The sequence below is a fragment of the Labrus mixtus genome, chromosome 20, assembly GCF_963584025.1.
Source record: "Labrus mixtus chromosome 20, fLabMix1.1, whole genome shotgun sequence".
Taxonomy (NCBI): domain Eukaryota; kingdom Metazoa; phylum Chordata; class Actinopteri; order Labriformes; family Labridae; genus Labrus; species Labrus mixtus.
The window spans coordinates 9,517,245-9,534,708 of NC_083631.1; the positions used below are offsets into that span (position 1 = coordinate 9,517,245).

A 17,464-nucleotide genomic window follows, 5' to 3' on the forward strand; every position below is an offset into this window, starting at 1 on the left:
CCCTCCTCCTCGAGTCTTTGTGCTAAGCTAAGCTAAGCTAACCAGCAGGGACCTGTAGCTTATAACTATTAGACAGGCTGTTACATGTTTCAAGTGTTATTTATATAACCTTTAAAACTCATGTTTGCAATAACTGAATACTTTACATATGATGTTACCACTCTGAAGAAGCTGCTCCTTTCTTTACAGGAAGAAGAAGTCCACAAAGAGCATCCTGTTCTGGGACGAGCCTGACAGAAAACGCAGAATCAGAGACAATTTTTGTTTGTGGACTACAATCGAATTCAGCCCTGAAGTAAGACGAGCTGATCACTGAGCAGTTGTTACTACACACAGCGACGCAGAGTGAAAATATCTTCTGAAGGAGTCTTTGGTTGTTGGTCCCAGAAAGAGGAGGCAAGGTTTTCTTTTTGAGCCCCTCTCACTCCACTGAGAGGTCAGAAGAGACTCTCTCTGTGGTGGTTACAGAAGACGATGCTGTACCTGAAGAAATACTTCACGGAGGGCCTGATCCAGATGGCCATCCTGCTCAGCCTGTGTGGGGTGATGGTGGACGTGGGACTGGAGCCCTACCTGCCTCCCGCCCTGCACGAGATGATCCTGGGCCCGACCTCGGTGCTGACACAGACGCAGTTCCACAACCTGAGGAACCGCCTCGAGGACGGCCAGGACCTCCACCCAAAGACTGTGGACCTGGACGGGTTCTTCACGGCTCGGAGGCTGCTGGGCTTCGTCCGCTCTCTGGACAGACTGCAGGTAAAAAAACATCTCTGTCTCCGTCTGCGGGATACTATCACAGTCAAGTTAATAAATACATAAACAGGAGATAATAAAAAATATGATTTAACATGTGGGAGGTACATTTAGGGTTTAATGAATCCCTCTCTTCAATTAAGCACATTTTATCAATTCATGTGTTGAGTTAATTTGTTTTCTGGGGGCAGTTGTCATCGATCCAGTTCTCTATGCTAAGCTAAGCTAATTAGCTGCTGGTTTTGTCCTTGTACTCACTGGTGAGACACGCAATGGTGTCTGACTCTCTACAAGAAAATGAAGATTTCTTAAGATCACAAACAACGATACTGTTGGAGTAAAGATGTTTTTGGATCGACTGTTTCAGTGTTGGTGGTTCGTAAGAGATTTTAGGACCTTTGCTTTGCCACAGTTTTATTGGTTAAAGTCTTCCCTACGATTAGGACACTTTGATATGTTAGTCCTCCTGAAATATTACGAGTATTTAGTAAGTTCCTGGAAATGTAATACATTTTGAAAAAGTTGCATGTCGTCTTCACAGGTTCCTCAAGCTGAGCTGGAGACTTGGCTCGTCCAGCGAGACTCAGATCCTCTACCTGTGGGTCTCCCCGAGCAGCCGAGACACCGACCTGCTCCACCTGTGGATCTAAGACCTGGAGTCGTTACCCTGCAGGAGGAGGAAGAGGAGGAGGAGGTACGGCTGTTTCTTTCATACTCTGTTTGTGTTTTCCCTAAATAAGACTAATTGCATTTCTAAATTGGTGTTTTTTTCACAAATTTTCAAGAAAAGTCTGATTTCAACCCAGAACTGATATTAAAATGTAAAATAGCTGCTTCTTAAACACAGAAATCATGTAAGTGTCCACAGTCAGAAGAGGATTAACTTCCACAATATGTTGAAAAACAGAAGCTATTGAAATCTATTTTGAGATGAATTATATAAACTGGTGATGTGGACAGTGGTGCTTTGAATGTTTTCGACTGTTACCAAAACGGTATGTTATGTCATGTGATATAATGAGTCAGAGTCAGATGAGTCACCAGGGAAACCAAACCTTACCACATATAACCTCGCCTAGAAAATGAAGCAATAGAGCCGGAGGAGCTGAAATGGACTAAAAATACACTCTGCTGGGAGAATACACCTCGAGGAGGGGAATTCTTATTGGAGGCTGTTTCTCTTTTCTGATGTTCAGATTTCCTGTTTTCAGATAGGCGGACCTTAAACAAAGGACTTTGTTGTCAAAAGCTCTCTCTCTGTAGGAATCCTCTCTGTAATGTAGTTTAGAAAAACAACCTGAGTCTGTTAGGGACACAAACAACTTTAGTGGACACACTGATCCATAGAGGATTATGTTGCTGACATTACAGCCTGTATACCTGCTGCTATCTGAAGAAAGCTACTGGAGCAATTCTTACAACATAGGAAAACTGAGTAACAAGAAACAAACCTAGAGAGGTGCCAGGGTACTTCCAGAGTACTACCAATGTGCCCTTGAGCAAGGCACCAAACCCCCAACCTCCCTGGTGTGCTCCCTGTGTAGCAGCCCCACTCTGACATCTCTCCACTAACTCATGTCCGCAGGTCCTGTTTGTGCATGTGTGTGATTCGGGTATAAATGTGTGAGGAGCATGTCTCTGAAATAACAGAGTGTAAACAGAATTTCCCTCAGGGATTAAAGTATTTTAAAAAGATAAAAATAGTAGAATTCCATTTTTAAATAAACACACTCAGACAATCGTTACAAATCAGAAACCTTGTTAATGCTTGACGAATCCTGAAAAGTAATCTCTTATTAAGTTTCTCCATAACCAAACAGTTGGCAGCATATACATATAATAAATATTAAACTGTGTGAAAACATGTGCTCTTGTCTCTCTGCCAGAGGACCATTGTTGACCAATAATAATGGGTCAAATGAGTGCATGTTGTCTGCATGCTCTTAGGTCCTGAGCCGTGTTTATTAATGGAAACACTCCCGACATGCCTGGTCAAGCTCTGACCTATAACACACTGAAGCACAAGTGTTACCTGGTTGACTGACAGACGTCGTCGGATCCCTCACAGCAGATACAGACATGTTGAAACTGAAAATAATCTAAAGAGTACATCATGTACACGAGGACGTCTGAAATAGTTGAACTGAAAACAGTTCACAGAGTTTATCAGAAATGTTTTGTACAGACTGAAGCAGTTCGGCAGGAATTCTGACAGTTGGAAAGTAATTGAATAACTTGCATTAATGGGGAGCTCAATGTCCCAGGTTCCCCCGGCAGTCTAAGCCTATAGCAGCATAATGAGGTTGTCCAAGCTTGGGCCAGTTCTAACTGTAAACTTTGTCTAAGAGGAATGGTTTTTAGCTTCCTTCTAAAGTGTCTGCCTCCTGGGCCTGATAACTGAAGGCTCTACCTCCCATAGTACATTTAGAGACTGTACCACGAGCAGGCTTGATAGTAATAAACCAAGAGGTAACAAATGCATAGAATACTCTTCTGCATAATTTTGAGACGGGATGTGTCCGATTTTTGCAAAGGTGACAAAAGGCTGTCTTTGAAAAATTTGTTTTATAAGGAAGTTAAAGGACATATCTTGATTCCTAACGATGGTGCTGGATGCCCGGCTGCTGCCATCTAGGACAATTACATCATAAGAAAATGTGTTTGAGGTGTTTTTGTCCAAGCACAATAACTTCAGTTTAAATAGCAAAGAAAATCTTAGCGAACAGATTGGTTTCTTCCAGCTTCACTGATGTATATAACTGAGTATCTGAGTATCATCTGCATAACAACAAGTGTTTTATGGTTATGTTACAATCAGACCGCCTAAATAAGGTAAAAAGTATTGGTCCGAGCAATGAGCCTTGTGGAACTCCGTCACTAACTTTTGTGTGCAGACAGAGTTCTTGTTCACGTGTTCAAACTGAGATTAAAGTGACAAACGGGATTCAAACCGTCTTTATTTTGCTCCTTTAAAAGACGATTAAGATGAGGAACTCTTTCAGATATTTGTGTGTTTATAGATCTGCACGACAACTAAACAAAACTCCTGAAGACACCTCACACACACACTCAGACCGACCCCAGGGACCTGTGCCAGCAAACAGACTGTACCATTTGTAAATAGCACACCTATTGGCTTACACCTCCAGTCTGTACATGTTCTCTCACTCACATGTGCACAGTGTGTAGCAGAGTCATTCCCGGTCCTGTTTCAGTGTGTAAGTGTATGAGTTTCTCTCTTGTTGCAGGTTGTCATTAATTGCAGATCAATGACACCTGATGAAGAAGTAATGTTTTAATTAACAAACAGAGCTGGCTCCATGACCCATAAACCCTTCCCATAGAGGAAGACGCAGTACCACATCCTTAAAATTGAGTTGTTTTAATTTTCTTTTGAAAAGACCAAAGTCAGCATTCAGTTGGTTGTCTGCTCTTTATCAGCTGCTTTGTCGGACATGGAGTAAAGTGGAGGCATAAGAAGGCCGGCTGTTATATTTACAAACTACGTCTCAAAATGAATCTGTTGAGGTTTTATTGGAGCCAAATTATCCGCAGAAGTCTTTCCTGCTTTAAAACCAACATTCACATTGATAAAAAACACTGTATGAAGCAGTTTCATTTTAGAAGTGTTGTTCAGACGCTGCTTGGCTTGGCTTTAAGGGAAACCATGACTGCTTTTGTTTTCAGTTTGATAAGAGGACGTTTGACTAAACTTGTAAACTCAGGGAGAAAACCTTTTTAACCTCCGAGAATTAACCTGTTAACTGACTCAGATTGAGTTAATTTAAGGGATTTGTTAAATATTCTTGAACTCTTTCAGCGATTAACGATTAACAAACGTGATGCATCAATTTCAGACAGTAATTAATCGTGATTAACTAGTAAATGCTAACAGATAAAGCATATCTAAATGTTGAAGAAACACAGATGCACACACAACAGACAGCGCTTAAAGATCTAACGAGTCAGACTTCTTTCCCCTCTTAGTCAAATTGGAAGTCAATACAGGAGTGTTTTTTTTTTTTATTCTCTTCATGTATCAAATGTACACAAAAACAGTCACACACACACTGGCACTAAACAATTTATTAGCTTCCTGGCCTTGTGACCGACTGGCTTGTTTTGTAACTCGATCAGCGGCATGTTGCGCCTTGACACACATTTACGTCCCTCAGTTTTGCAATCCCTCTTGTTGACTGCAGTCACACACACACACACACACACACACACACACACACACACACACGTATAAATACTCACACAAAGAACCAGAGGGATTCAAGTAAACACATGTTCTTATATATACATATATATATATATATAGAGGTGCTGACTTGTGCTCTCTTATTCAGAGGCATCATAGGAACAACAAAATAAATCCTGTGGTACTTATTTATTATGTGGTCAGATTCTATCTCTGTTTCTACATGTCTGTGGTTAGACTCTTACTGTATAATGTAAACCTACTTAAACTGTTGAAGTGTTTTTAATAATCAAATATCTCTACATTACCAGAAAAGGGCGTAAATAGCTGCTTGAAAAAAACCAAGCAGCATTCATTTTGAAACACGGGGCATCCCCCTGGTCTTAAAAATGAAGGCAGTGTTTAAGTGCCAAAGACTGTAGTTCCTCCAGTGTCCACTAGAGTCTGTCTCCTGCAGTGAGTCAGTCCCCATAGAGCCCCATGTTAAAATGTCCAACTTTACAGCTGCAGTTCCTCCAGTGTCCACTAGAGTCTGTCTCATGCAGTGAGTCAGTCTCCATAGAGCTCCATGTTAAAATAAACATGTTTACAGTCTGGTACAAAAACCGTTTGGGTCTCTAGATCTCATTTCTCTCTTCAACTGTACGGGCTGAATGTTTATACAACTCTACAATATACAACTATTTACACTATATTAAGGCTTAAAGGGATGTAGAATTAGGGGGCGTGGCCTATTTGAGTGACTGGTCGGGGCTGCTAGCTGTCTGCTAGGTGTCACCTCAGCTAATTCAGTCCCTGACCTTAAACCTCTGGGCCGTGTTTGTGCTGTTGGAACCTTTTGGAGATTTGTTCATGTACTGTTCGAAGCAGACATTAAAGTGAGTTCTGTCTGAACACGCTTGTCCCACATGTTAAGACCCCCACATATGTGTGCTGTTTGACCAGCTGCTGAGGGTCTCTGGGTTTGTCTGGAAGCCCCCAGTCTGGTCAGGGGAAGGTTAAAGTTATTCTGAGCTTGGCTGTCTGTCTCTGGGTGAATGTTCTGTACATACAGGCTGGTAGAGTCACACAGTACACCAGTATTATACTCCAGAATGTGGCATTGTGACACTTTACCTCTTTCTAAAACAGCTCTCAACAATGTTTAGAATTTGGACTGCAGTACCCATTTTAAACACTAGGTGTCAGAGTTACATATTGCGCCTTTGAAATAGAAATCTTAGCCTGCCAGATACAAAAAAAAAACAAGAACTTTTTGAGAAACTTTGAACGATAAATTTGCCCTAAAAGATTTCCTTCAGTGAGGGAAAGAGGCTAAAGTCCTCATTGCAATGGTCGTGGGTTTGAATCCGTCCTCGGCCCTTTGCTACATGACGTCCTCCACTTTCTCTCCTCCCAACATTTCATCTCTCATCAGCTGATGATGAGAGATGCCCTATATTGTGTTGATTAATATCCGCTGCAGGGTTTAGATCGAGGAGAACCAGAACTTTAAAATAAAAGTCATCAAATATGTAAACACAGATTTAAGATGAACCGGGACGTGTTCAAAGACCGAGCAGTGTGATGGCTGTTCTAATTCTAATTATTCTTCACTTTCTTACAGGAAGAAACACGTCATGTACTCTATCATGGTGGTGAGCTGGATGACAGAGGAGAGGAGGAGGATGAGGAGGAGGGGGAGGACCTGGTGAGGCACCACAGGAGGTCAGAGGGAGGAGGAGAAGGACCACAAAGATCCTGCAGCCGTGCTAACAGAGAGCTAACCCAGAATGAAGACGACCAGGTAATTTGATTTATTCTCATTTCACAGTGATGCTAAAAAACAGCAGCTCAGGTTTTCTCCTGTGAAGAAACTTTAACTCTTTTTTGATATGTGAGTGAGCGTGATGTTAATCCGTTGAGCTTCGGTCCAGATTAAAATATAACAAACCTGAAACATTACTCCTACCTTTGATCCAGTTTTAAAAGAATCCTTCAACATTTAGGATCTTTGAATGAAGCAGGTAAAAGTTAGCATTTGTAGCAAGAATTCTAAATGTCTAATGGTTTACTGATCAGAGAAGTGTTCACCTTCAGTCCTGGGATCAACAGAAACGGTGACCGTCTGCAGATTTGGTCCAATCACGACAGGATCAGTACTTAAAGGATCCTGCATCAGTAGAACCTGCCCAGCATGTGGACTGTGTGCAGGGGCGTGACATGGGCCCCCCTCGAAATCTTATTGGCCACCCCAGGTGCCAACACAAAATCCTTGACTGTTATTGGTTATTTGCCTTGCCTGACCCACAGTGCAGATGTTTGTTTGCAATTTTTAAAATTCTTTAAATTGTGACTTTGGACGTACATATCGTTTTGAGTCCTTGAAGAATGAAGCTGAGAAGATGAATATGTTGCCGTTATCTTGTGTTACTTAAGTCGATGTGATTGGTGCAGACAGGAGAGGTAAACAAATATTCTTCACAAACTTCAGTCTGCCCTTGCACACGTCCTGTCCCCCAGCTGGGCCACAACAGTCCAAAGAGTCTGGACATGCCCCTCCCTGACTGTGTGTAAACTTGAGCGTGTTGTGTGCGTCGATCGGAGCTTCTTTCACGCTTGGAATCAGAGCCTGATGCTTCGACTTTAAACGCCGGCCAGCTGCCGGCTCAGCAGAACAGAGAGTGGTGGTGACACACTTAAACAGCTGTTACCCAGAATGCACCACTTCTACACACGGCAGATCAGAGATGAGAAGAGTCTGATTTATGGTAGGATCGAGTGGAGATAGAAACAGAGGATTGTTTTCTCTGAAGGCATGTGGCTCAAACAGACTTCTCAGGAAAAAAAAAAGGGCGTTCCTCCGAGCAGTTTCTATACAAACAGAAGTCTTTCATGCAAGTTATTTGTAGGTCAGGTGTTGGTTTCTTGTTCTTGCATAACTTTGTCCCATCAGCTGATGGAGAAATGTAGGGATAATATTTATTAGATATTTGAGACCAGTACAGATTTTAGTTGGGGTAAAAAGGGTCTATTTCTAAAGTTTGATTCTAACACAGTGAACTTTTCCTTTCTGTGTTTTATCAGATATGACTGCCATCAGAATCTGATGTATATCTTATTCATGGGGGAGAAATGTGTAGAAATATTTGCACATAAATAGAAACATTATAAAATAACAAAGGTCAAAGGTATCTTTATTGTCCCCACAGGGAAATTTGTTTGCAGCTGGAGACATACAAATACACTAATAAATAATGAACAGACGCACTGTAGACTAAGAAAAACAGTTTTATCCAGTGAAGTAAGAATTAAATAAAAAAAAACATTAAAATTTTAACATCAGAACAAACGTTGGGCGGCAGTAACTCAGTCTGTAGGGATTTGGGTCACCAGTTCAAGTCCCGGTGCGGCCCCTAACCCTTCCTGAGAACTGCCATTGTGCAAGGCACCAAACCTCCTCTTTCATGTGCAGCCCCCTCTCGTTCTGGTGAAATTAAAGTCATGATTATTGGAGCCTTGCAGCGTGTGAGACGTCTTCTTTTTGTTTTAAGTGACCTTTGTGCTCGACACTGTACCGGCTCGTCTTGATTGTTGAACAGCCCCCCTCAACTCTGACATCTCTCAGTGCACGTCCAAAGGATCCTGACTGATCCTGCCAGCCTCTGTGTGTAGCAGGTCTCAATAACAAGAGTGTTAAAGACATTTCCCCTCGTGGGATTATTAATGGGTGTCTTCTTCTTAAAACAAAGTCCAAAACAGGATTCTTCCCCTTTATTGCAGAGCGGATTGAATTGGGTTTGAATCAGCCTGATGATGCATCTTCTCTCTCTGTTTTCAGACGTCTGTCTCCCTCCAGGAGTGTTTGAGGTTGTTAGAGGAAACGTTCCCCTTCTCAGAAGAACAACAAGTACGCCCTCTACTTTATCTTGAGTCCGTTCTGTTGAGTCCGTCTCTACCTTCAGGGGTGCTCAGTATTTGTTTTACTTTCTTACACGTAGTTACAAGATGTTGGCCGTAGAGGGGGCGACCTGGAGAACCAGCTCAGAGAGCCCCCGATCATCCCCATTGGAAACCCTTCAGTGGACCTGGAGCTGCACTGGCAGGACCTGCTGGCTATCATGGAGCCCGAGGTGACGAGGGGGATGAATTATTTTGGCAGGATTGTGTTAAATGAAATGAACAAGTGAAATAAATGTGTTTCCATTCTTCCCCTTCAGGACGCAGATGTTGACATGACATCTTCATTTGATCTCAACCAGAGCCAGGGACCAGCAGGGACCCTTCAGGTTGTCGGGTCCGAAGCTACACAGAGGAACTGTAACATCCATCATGATGCTGGGACCGGGACTCCCCTGCAACACGGTAATTCAGTTCAGAAGCTTTCATGTTCTTTGGCTGAAGGGATACAGTTCATGTATTCTTCAAACTGAACTTGATTCTTAAATCTTCTGGACAAGCCAAGCTGCTTCTGAAGCTTTCGACCACGTTTATTTGCCTTCCAGCAGATTGAGTCAGAGAATAACCAAACCATATTCATGAAGGTGGCTTCATTGCCAAGCAATCTCAGAACTCATCGACTGTTTGAAGACTATACCCCCCTCTGTGGGCATTGGCTGATATTTTGTAGTTGTAGCTCACAGATATCTGGATAACAGAACTGGGACACATGGGCCGGAAACTCCTCTTCTGTCCACTGGTCATTGTTGATGTTGAAACTGGCAACTTTAGACACGATTTTGAGTTTGGTGATTGACCTAGGTTGGTTTCCTGCACTCGTAGGCTGATGTGTGTTTTATAGAGATTAATAGAAAGCTGAAGTCGATGCAGAGACGAAAGCCAACCGGCAACCTCTGGACCTGTTTGTTCTTTCACATTGGCTTAATTGGCTCACCTCCTGAATGAGTTGTAAACTTGTTTAGTAGAATCCTGTATTTTTTACGCCCTGAATGATCCAGGAATAACATTTCATGAAAATCTCCTCTTTTCTGTCTCCAGGTTTTATGGGGCATGTAAGCCCCGCAGAGCACGAGTCACTCACCCCCAGTGCGGAGTTGGACGACCAAAGTTCAGCCATGAACACCAGAGGAACTTGGGAAATTTCTAGTGTGAATCCCTTGCTGAATCCTCCACATCACACTGACCTGCTTGAAGACTTTGGTCTGCGATTAAGTGCAGAACAAAACCAGAGAACCTTCAATGTTAATCTGCTAACACAAGATCTTTTGGATGTGGAAGGCAGATCGAGTTCACAGTATGGCACATACACTGATCGCATTCAAAGCTTTGATAACTTTCACTCCCCTGATTCAACACCTTCCAGTTTCACCACGTCTCCTGAGCGAGAAGGGAACAGTATGACCCAAGACCTCAGGACACCTCCGTCCTCTGTCTTTCTGTTTGAAGAAGAGGACAATGTTGAGGATGAAGATGGTCTCCTCAGCCCACTTGCAGACCTCTTAGAGGATGCTTCCATCTTGAATGAGATCAGAATGTTGGATCTGGCTCTGGAGGAAGGGTTCAGCCCTGAGATGGCTGCGAGGCTGGAAGAGGAGGGCTACTTTGAACGTGAAACGGTCAAAGAGGAAACTGGGGAAGATGATGACCTGTCCGGCTTGAGCATGCCAAATACAGAAGATCAACCAAGAACACATCAACAAGGTAATGAAGAGAAGCTAACGGGCCATCTAATGTGATTACTTTTTCTTGCCAAATTTTCAACCACATACCTTTCTTTTTAAAGGCTTTATATGAGATTTTTTTTTTGTTTCAGCAGATGTCACCCTTGAGCACCAGCATGAAACCAAAACAACTTGCGGTGCATTGTTGTGTTAGCATGCTAATGCTAGCGATCATTATTATGCTCGTATCTTCACACTGCATGTAAATTTACCCGAAATGACCGTGATCTAGAAACACAGTTAATCAGTGAGTACAGTATGTTACTCTTCTTTTCTCTAGTCCCTCAATTAAACAACTTTTATATGTGAGGGGAGGAGTCAGCCAGCCGTCCAGACGATGTAAACAAACTGACGATAGGACTCGGAAAGCATCAGACAGTGGGACTCGGGTGTTACACCCATTGTAGACAGTCATGACTCACAGAGTTATTTTCAGAGGATATACTTGATTTCTATTACATTTAAGTGTGAAACATCACATAAAGCCCTTAAAGCAAAGCGTATGTTGAATTTTCTTTGACCTTTCCTCGTTTCCTTCTCCTAGATGACGAGGAAGAAGCAGATTCAGACTCTGGTCTCTCTCTGGACTTCAGCCACAGCCCAGCCTCTCCATCTGCTTCTGAGGCCTCTTCGTATTCCTCTTCTTCTTCCTCCTCTTCTTCTTCTTGTGGGTCAGCTGTGGGAAGTCCTTTCTCTGAGTACGAGGACAAAGAGGTTGAAGAAGGGTCATTGGGCTCAGAAATGGAGGTGGAGGTGACCATAAAGCAGGAGGAGCTGGAAGAGGAGGAGATGGGCGCAGCTGGAGGGGGATACCCTGCAGTTGTTAAGGAATCCTTCTCTTTTAACCACAGGGATCACAAGATGTTTAATGGCTTTCCTTGGGTGGAGAGCATCGGCCACGACCACACGTACAACCAGCCCTGGTCGTCGCCCCAAACTCCAACTCCGGGAAAGATGCCATCAAAACACTCCAAATCTATCCTTCGGCACAACGCCAAGCCTTACCGCAGCTCCTCCTCCAGACACGTATCTGACAGCAAAATGTGGAGCCGGGATGAACGACGTGCACGATCCCTGAAAGTCCCTTTCTCTACTGAACTGATTGTTAATCTGCCTGTGGAGGAGTTTAACGACCTAGTGGCCAAATACAAACTCAGCGAGGAGCAGCTCACCCTCATCAGAGACATAAGACGCCGCGGTAAGAACAAGATTGCCGCCCAGAACTGCAGGAAGAGGAAAATGGACGTACTGCTGGAACTGAAGGACGATGTTACAGGTATGAGGCGCTACCGTTCACGACTGCTCCGCGAGAAACAGGAAGCACTGAGGAATCTGCAGGAAATGAAGCGCCAACTGGGCGTCTTGTACGATGACGTTTTTTCCAGGTTGAGGGACGAGGAGGGGATGCCGCTGGACGCTATGGAGTACCTACTTCAGTTTGAGTCCAATGGCAGCGTCACAGTGGCCTCACGCCAACAAGGGGCAGCGCATCCTCTGTCAAAGCCCGGCAAGAAACAAAAGGACAAAAAGAAGTGAAGAGATGGACCAGACCTTTGGAAGTGTGGGACAAGTTAAGAGATTCTTAATAGGATTGTGATTTAAAACCACTAAAAGAAAGAAACACTCAAGCAGTAGCAAATGAAGGACCACAAGAATATTTTGAATATTTGGTGCTCATAGGTGTCATGAACTCTTTAAACACTTCAACAGACGCCCCGATTTGTTGATCAAGCCATCCACCAATTCTTCAGAGAAGATCAACACAGGTCAAAGAAAAGTCCTTTGAGCAACGAGGTGAAAAATTACAGAAACCTTTGACTCCAGGTTGGGTTATAGTCGTCTACATGGTAAAAAGTTCAACACTGGAAAAGGACTACAGCAGTTCAGCTTACTTTTACACTTTCGAGGTAAATTCAGCCCAGATGAGGGATAACCAGGGACCAGCGTTTTGCAATTCTAGCTTCAATGCTTCTGCACAACCATGCTTTCTTTTAGATCGGCTGCCTCAGAAGCTTTAAGATATTGGGCTGATGGCGTCAAACTGGATTCTTGCTTTGAGCGGATAAGTTTAATCATGGATGCTTCAAGGACTCTGAACCCCAAGGGAAGGGTTGCTGGTAAAGGGAGACTGAAGTTCTTGACCCGGTTGGGATGAAGTATCTCAGTGAGACACTTGAGCAGGCCAAAGACTTTGGGTTATGACAACTAAACCTTGAAACGTTCTGTTGCCAGATCGTGCAAAACCACAGTGCAACGTGCTAACCACCAAAACCCAAAGGAACCAGGATCCATCTGAAGCAGAACTCTGACTTAACAATTCCTTCGAGCAGGCTAGATTTTTGCTGCTTTGGGGAAAACGGACGGTTCCTCTACGACTTCGGATCGACGAACGAAGAAGCGATTAAGGAGTAAACAATCAGCTGAACTCTTCTTGTCGATATAAGCTATTTCAGAACATGGAACAACATGATTAAGGGGATTTATTCTTTTTTTCCTGGTATCATGTGATCTCTTTGTTTCTATCACTATCAACAAATCATCCAAGTCCAGCCTTATTCATGGACCTTAAATGTTCTACAAATAAGTTGGGATGATGAGCCGTCACAAACTTTGGCAACTCGGGTGATTCAGCTGCAAACATGGAACTGATGTTAAGAGGTATTTGGTGGTTAGGGCTCAGGAAAAAAAAAACAACATCCCCCATGTTGTGGCCTCAAGTGTAGGAGGAGTGGACTACAACACATGCCATTGTTTCTTACTGCTTTGTGGACAGGATGATTTAAACACGAATGACTGTTTTTAAAAATGTTGCCTTTTTTACTTGTGAACTGAAAGCCCAGTATGTTCTACCTGCCGGCCTTAAACATACATGTGTGTTATGCATTTCGGGGTTGAAGGGGCTGGAGCCGATCCCAGCTGTCATTGGGTGAGACTATTGATTTTATTAAACACGGGTAACTAAGGATTTAAACATTTTCTCAAAACTTAAAGCTAACTTTAAGTTTTTCATGATTAGCATGTCACCCTCTGGTAGAAGAAATAGTTACATGTGTAAGAACTCACTAAAGTTACGAACACATGACTCAGAAGGTCTGACCACATTTGGGTTTAAGACAGCATACTTTTTCTTCTTCTGTCGGATGTGCACGGGGCTGTAACTGAATCTGATGTTTCCTTGTCTGACTTCCGGCTCGATCTGTTCTGTCCAGGTTGAGCGTACTGCGTGGAGAATAGATCCAGAACGTATTTGAAACGGAGCAGAGCGTAGTGGCCCTACTGGAGACGGGCCGCGGCGCTCGCTGTAGACACACAGTTACTGACCAGAGTGGCAGCATAGAGCACGGCGCTGACAGTATGTGGAAATCTAACACCTAAAAAAACAAAGTCTACGGGACAAAATTGGATGATTAGGAAATAAAGTCAAATCTAAATTTAGCTCTGCCAAAGGAAGATGTTGCTTGATTTTTAATGGATTTGTTTTAGAGTGGAAATTACCAAAGCCAATTTCAGTGTCTCCTAAATTAGGAAGTGGTATATACTTCAGGTGTCTTCATTTAAATGAAATTGTCTCGCCATCGAACCGGTTGAGTGTTTAACCTCGTTATGATGTGCATGTCGTTCACTTAAACGTGGGTAAAGACTTCTTATGTTTACATTCTGTTGAAGCCCTCTGTGCTTGCTGGTATTCAAGGACTTTTGGGTTTTGTTTTCTGTAAAACAAAAGACTGAAAAAATAAAAAAAATCTAGATACATTTTTCCGTCTTTGGAGTTCATTTTGTGGTGTGTACGTCTTCAAACAAGCAGCGAGGAGGCCTTTCACACACAGCTTTTTTTCTGCTCTTCAATTGAATGATCGAATGAAGACAAAAGCTGCATCAGGGTTACTAAATGTATCGCTCTTTTTAAAATGCCAAATGCAGCCGAGAAACCTGTAAAAGTCTGAGTTTGGAGAGACCGTTTGTGATCAGGTGCTCCTCAGATGAAGAGGACGAGCTGAATTATTATTAAAGGTTGGAATCTATTTTCCTCAAGAACGGCCTGGGATTCAAAATAAACATTGTAGGAACACTTCTTTGTTATTACCGTTTTCACACTTGCAGAAATCTCCTGAAAAACTCAGAGGAGCTGCATGTGTGAACGCAAACAGCCAAATTTTTCACTCTGAGTTTCTCCTGCTAGACCCCGAGTATTTTGAGCTGATTTGAGAACGCCGCAGGATATAATCAGGAGAATTGCATGGTTAGCACAGACGGGTTTCTGTTTCTGATTGAGACGCTGGAGAGCCGATCTTTATGAAAACAAACAACCTTTATTGTCAAAACAGACATATTTAAAGTAGATCAGCCATGAAAGTGACAAACCGATAAACATGCAACAGGACAACACAAGCTAATCCGCTAAATACAGAGAAAAGTCTGAGACACGAGAAGAGAGAATCGCTAACAGGCAGACCCCGGAGCAGCTCATTTTTAACCCCTTCCTGTCGATGGCGAGCTCAAACGGAAGGCAGTCAGAAGGGTCTGAATACTGAAGTTCATGGTGCAATGAATATAGACGTCCCAAAGACCAGAACAAAAAACTAATTTACGGCGTGTCAAAATAGAAACGGTCGACATGCTGATAGTTTACTACGTTGCAGAAGAAGTCGGGAAAAAAGCTCGACGTCAAAACTCTACATGTTCAGCAAAGATTTGTAAAAGCGAATCCGTCAAATACAAAACTGAACGGCCGTTGGAAACGAGTCGATGCTTTAGAATACTTTCAGAATTGAGCGTTGAGTTTTCTGATTAATTCCAGCAGTCAAAAGGCAAACCAAAGAAAACAGTTCTGGGATTATAAATCAGCCGAGCCGGGTCTGCTAACACAGGGGAGCCACTACTCTACCTTGAATACAGAATACTTAGAAATAAGCACAGCCGGGAAACATTCAACACGTTCAACACTGGAAAAAATGTGAAAGCAGCAAAGAAACGACCGAGTTGTTCATGCTGGATTTAAAATGTTCTAACTCGGTTTTTTTTGTTCTTTCAGAGAACAAGAGGTTTTTAACGGAGGACGATCTGAGAACGACAAACTGTCGTGTGTTGAGTGTTGCCCGGCCGGTGCAAGCTAACATAACACAGCCTTTAAAACACACGTGTGGCTGTAGGTGTGAGGGTTAAAAAATAAAAGATCGGAAATAAAGATTCTTTTCAAAACATACTTTCAAATCATCTACTGCGGAAACGAAGTGTTTGTGACGGAGCGTGCGTCTGGAAACCAGAGCGGTCCTTCAATCTGTCAGCCAAACGGAGCACGTTAATGTACGGCCGACGTGTCGCCGGGTAACTTCCACGCCGTGATGTCATCGTGTAGAAGTTTCACTTTGGGATCAAACCGAGATGCTTCAACATGTTGCAAAGCATTTAACTTCTGCTTCAAACAGCATGTGATGATGCAAAAATAAAAAAAAGCCGTCGAGTGTGCGGTGCATCATGGGAGATTAAATCTGGTTCAATTCTTGTTTAGCTGCTGTTTCTACACGTTAAATGCCGCTGCACGACTCCGACCAGCCTCAGAGCGTCTTTCTGAAGCTGCAGCCGAGATAATGCAAAGATACTAAGACTGCTTCCTTAAAGAAATAACTTCCTGCTTACTGTCCAAGAATATTTCGTTTATTTATCTCCCGCTCTGCAGAGAGGATTATAAACTTCATGATTATCTGAACTTCTGTTTTCATCACTTGAAAAAAGTTTTTTTTTTTTTTTTTTAATCGGTGCATCGCTAAAAACAAATGTACCTGCAAGGATCTATTAAAACATAACTGAACCGGCACGAGAGACGTTTTTAAACAAACCAGCACAGCTGCTTTTGAGCAAACTGAAAGTGTCAACGTGGCATCCTTGATTTGAAGTTTTTACTCTACCCGTGAGGCTGATAAGAGGAGAGCAGCATCTTAAAATACGCACCAATGTGTAGATGGCGTGTTTGTGCAGAGAAACCGTTTTTTTTAAAAATCAGAGAGAAGCTGCTGCTAACCCTCCACTTAGCGAGCACAAAAGGTCAGAACTGTAAAAATACAAACGTTTTAACGTTAGTTTTATTTTTAAAAACTAAACAGGAAGTCAGGTCGAAGCATAAGGTAGCTGCATCAAGGCTGAAACTGCAGCGGTGTTTAAACGTCGGCTGATCAAACACGCGCGGCCGAAATCAATGTTCTGTTCGCTCCGAACTCAAACTCCTCGTTATGTTCACGTCCGAGTGAAATGGAAAGTCGTCTTTTGGCGTTTTGAGTTTTAATCAGGGAGTGGCGCTACACCAGCGATGATGAGAGTCTAGGTGGCACAAAGAAAACCGGTGTTTCACCTCTTTTTGTTACCGTCCAAAAGACGTTCCCTCCAATGTATCCCGACACAGCAGGAAGGAAGTTTGTCCTCTGATCCGTCACAAACCACCGGCCTCTCCACAGCGGAGAAAACAACACGTTTTAAGAGAGGCCTGGTGATTTGTGAAGAGAGACAAACTATCCAGCCACAGTTTCACGTTCACACTTGAACGCACACGTTTCAAGAGGTAGCGACGGCGTGTGTCGTTTCCCCGGTGTCTTTCCAACGCCAGGCGCCTGTCACCGGATGTACGAGACAAAACACTTTCATCGTAAGTTGACTGAAATAAGTTCTATAAACTCGGCTTGTGATGCCAAGTAGGGAAACTACCAGAACAAAAGGCACCAGTTCCATCAGGCGACACGTTGTTGGTGAAGGAAAAACATCTAAACAAGGATGTCAACATACCTCTTTTAAAAAAAAAAGAAAAGAAAAGAAAAAAAAGTTACATTTTCAGTCCAGATACAGGCGGGAGCATCTT

The 17,464-nt window shown here is 43.0% G+C and overlaps 2 protein-coding genes across 2 annotated transcripts in view; both read left to right on the top strand.

Moving 5' to 3' along the window:
• The window catches only part of praf2 (PRA1 domain family, member 2), a 72,628-nt gene that overhangs the window by 6,286 nt on the left and 48,878 nt on the right, over positions 1-17,464 (top strand). The window lies entirely within an intron of this gene.
• nfe2l1a (nfe2 like bZIP transcription factor 1a) lies at positions 166-14,370 on the top strand. The gene is made up of 8 exons (XM_061026346.1): positions 166-756; positions 1,295-1,447; positions 6,564-6,743; positions 8,778-8,846; positions 8,938-9,069; positions 9,157-9,301; positions 9,935-10,597; positions 11,162-14,370. The coding sequence occupies exons 1-8, from the start codon at positions 475-477 to the stop codon at positions 12,151-12,153; spliced, it is 2,616 nt and encodes an 871-aa protein (XP_060882329.1). The 5' UTR covers positions 166-474; the 3' UTR covers positions 12,154-14,370.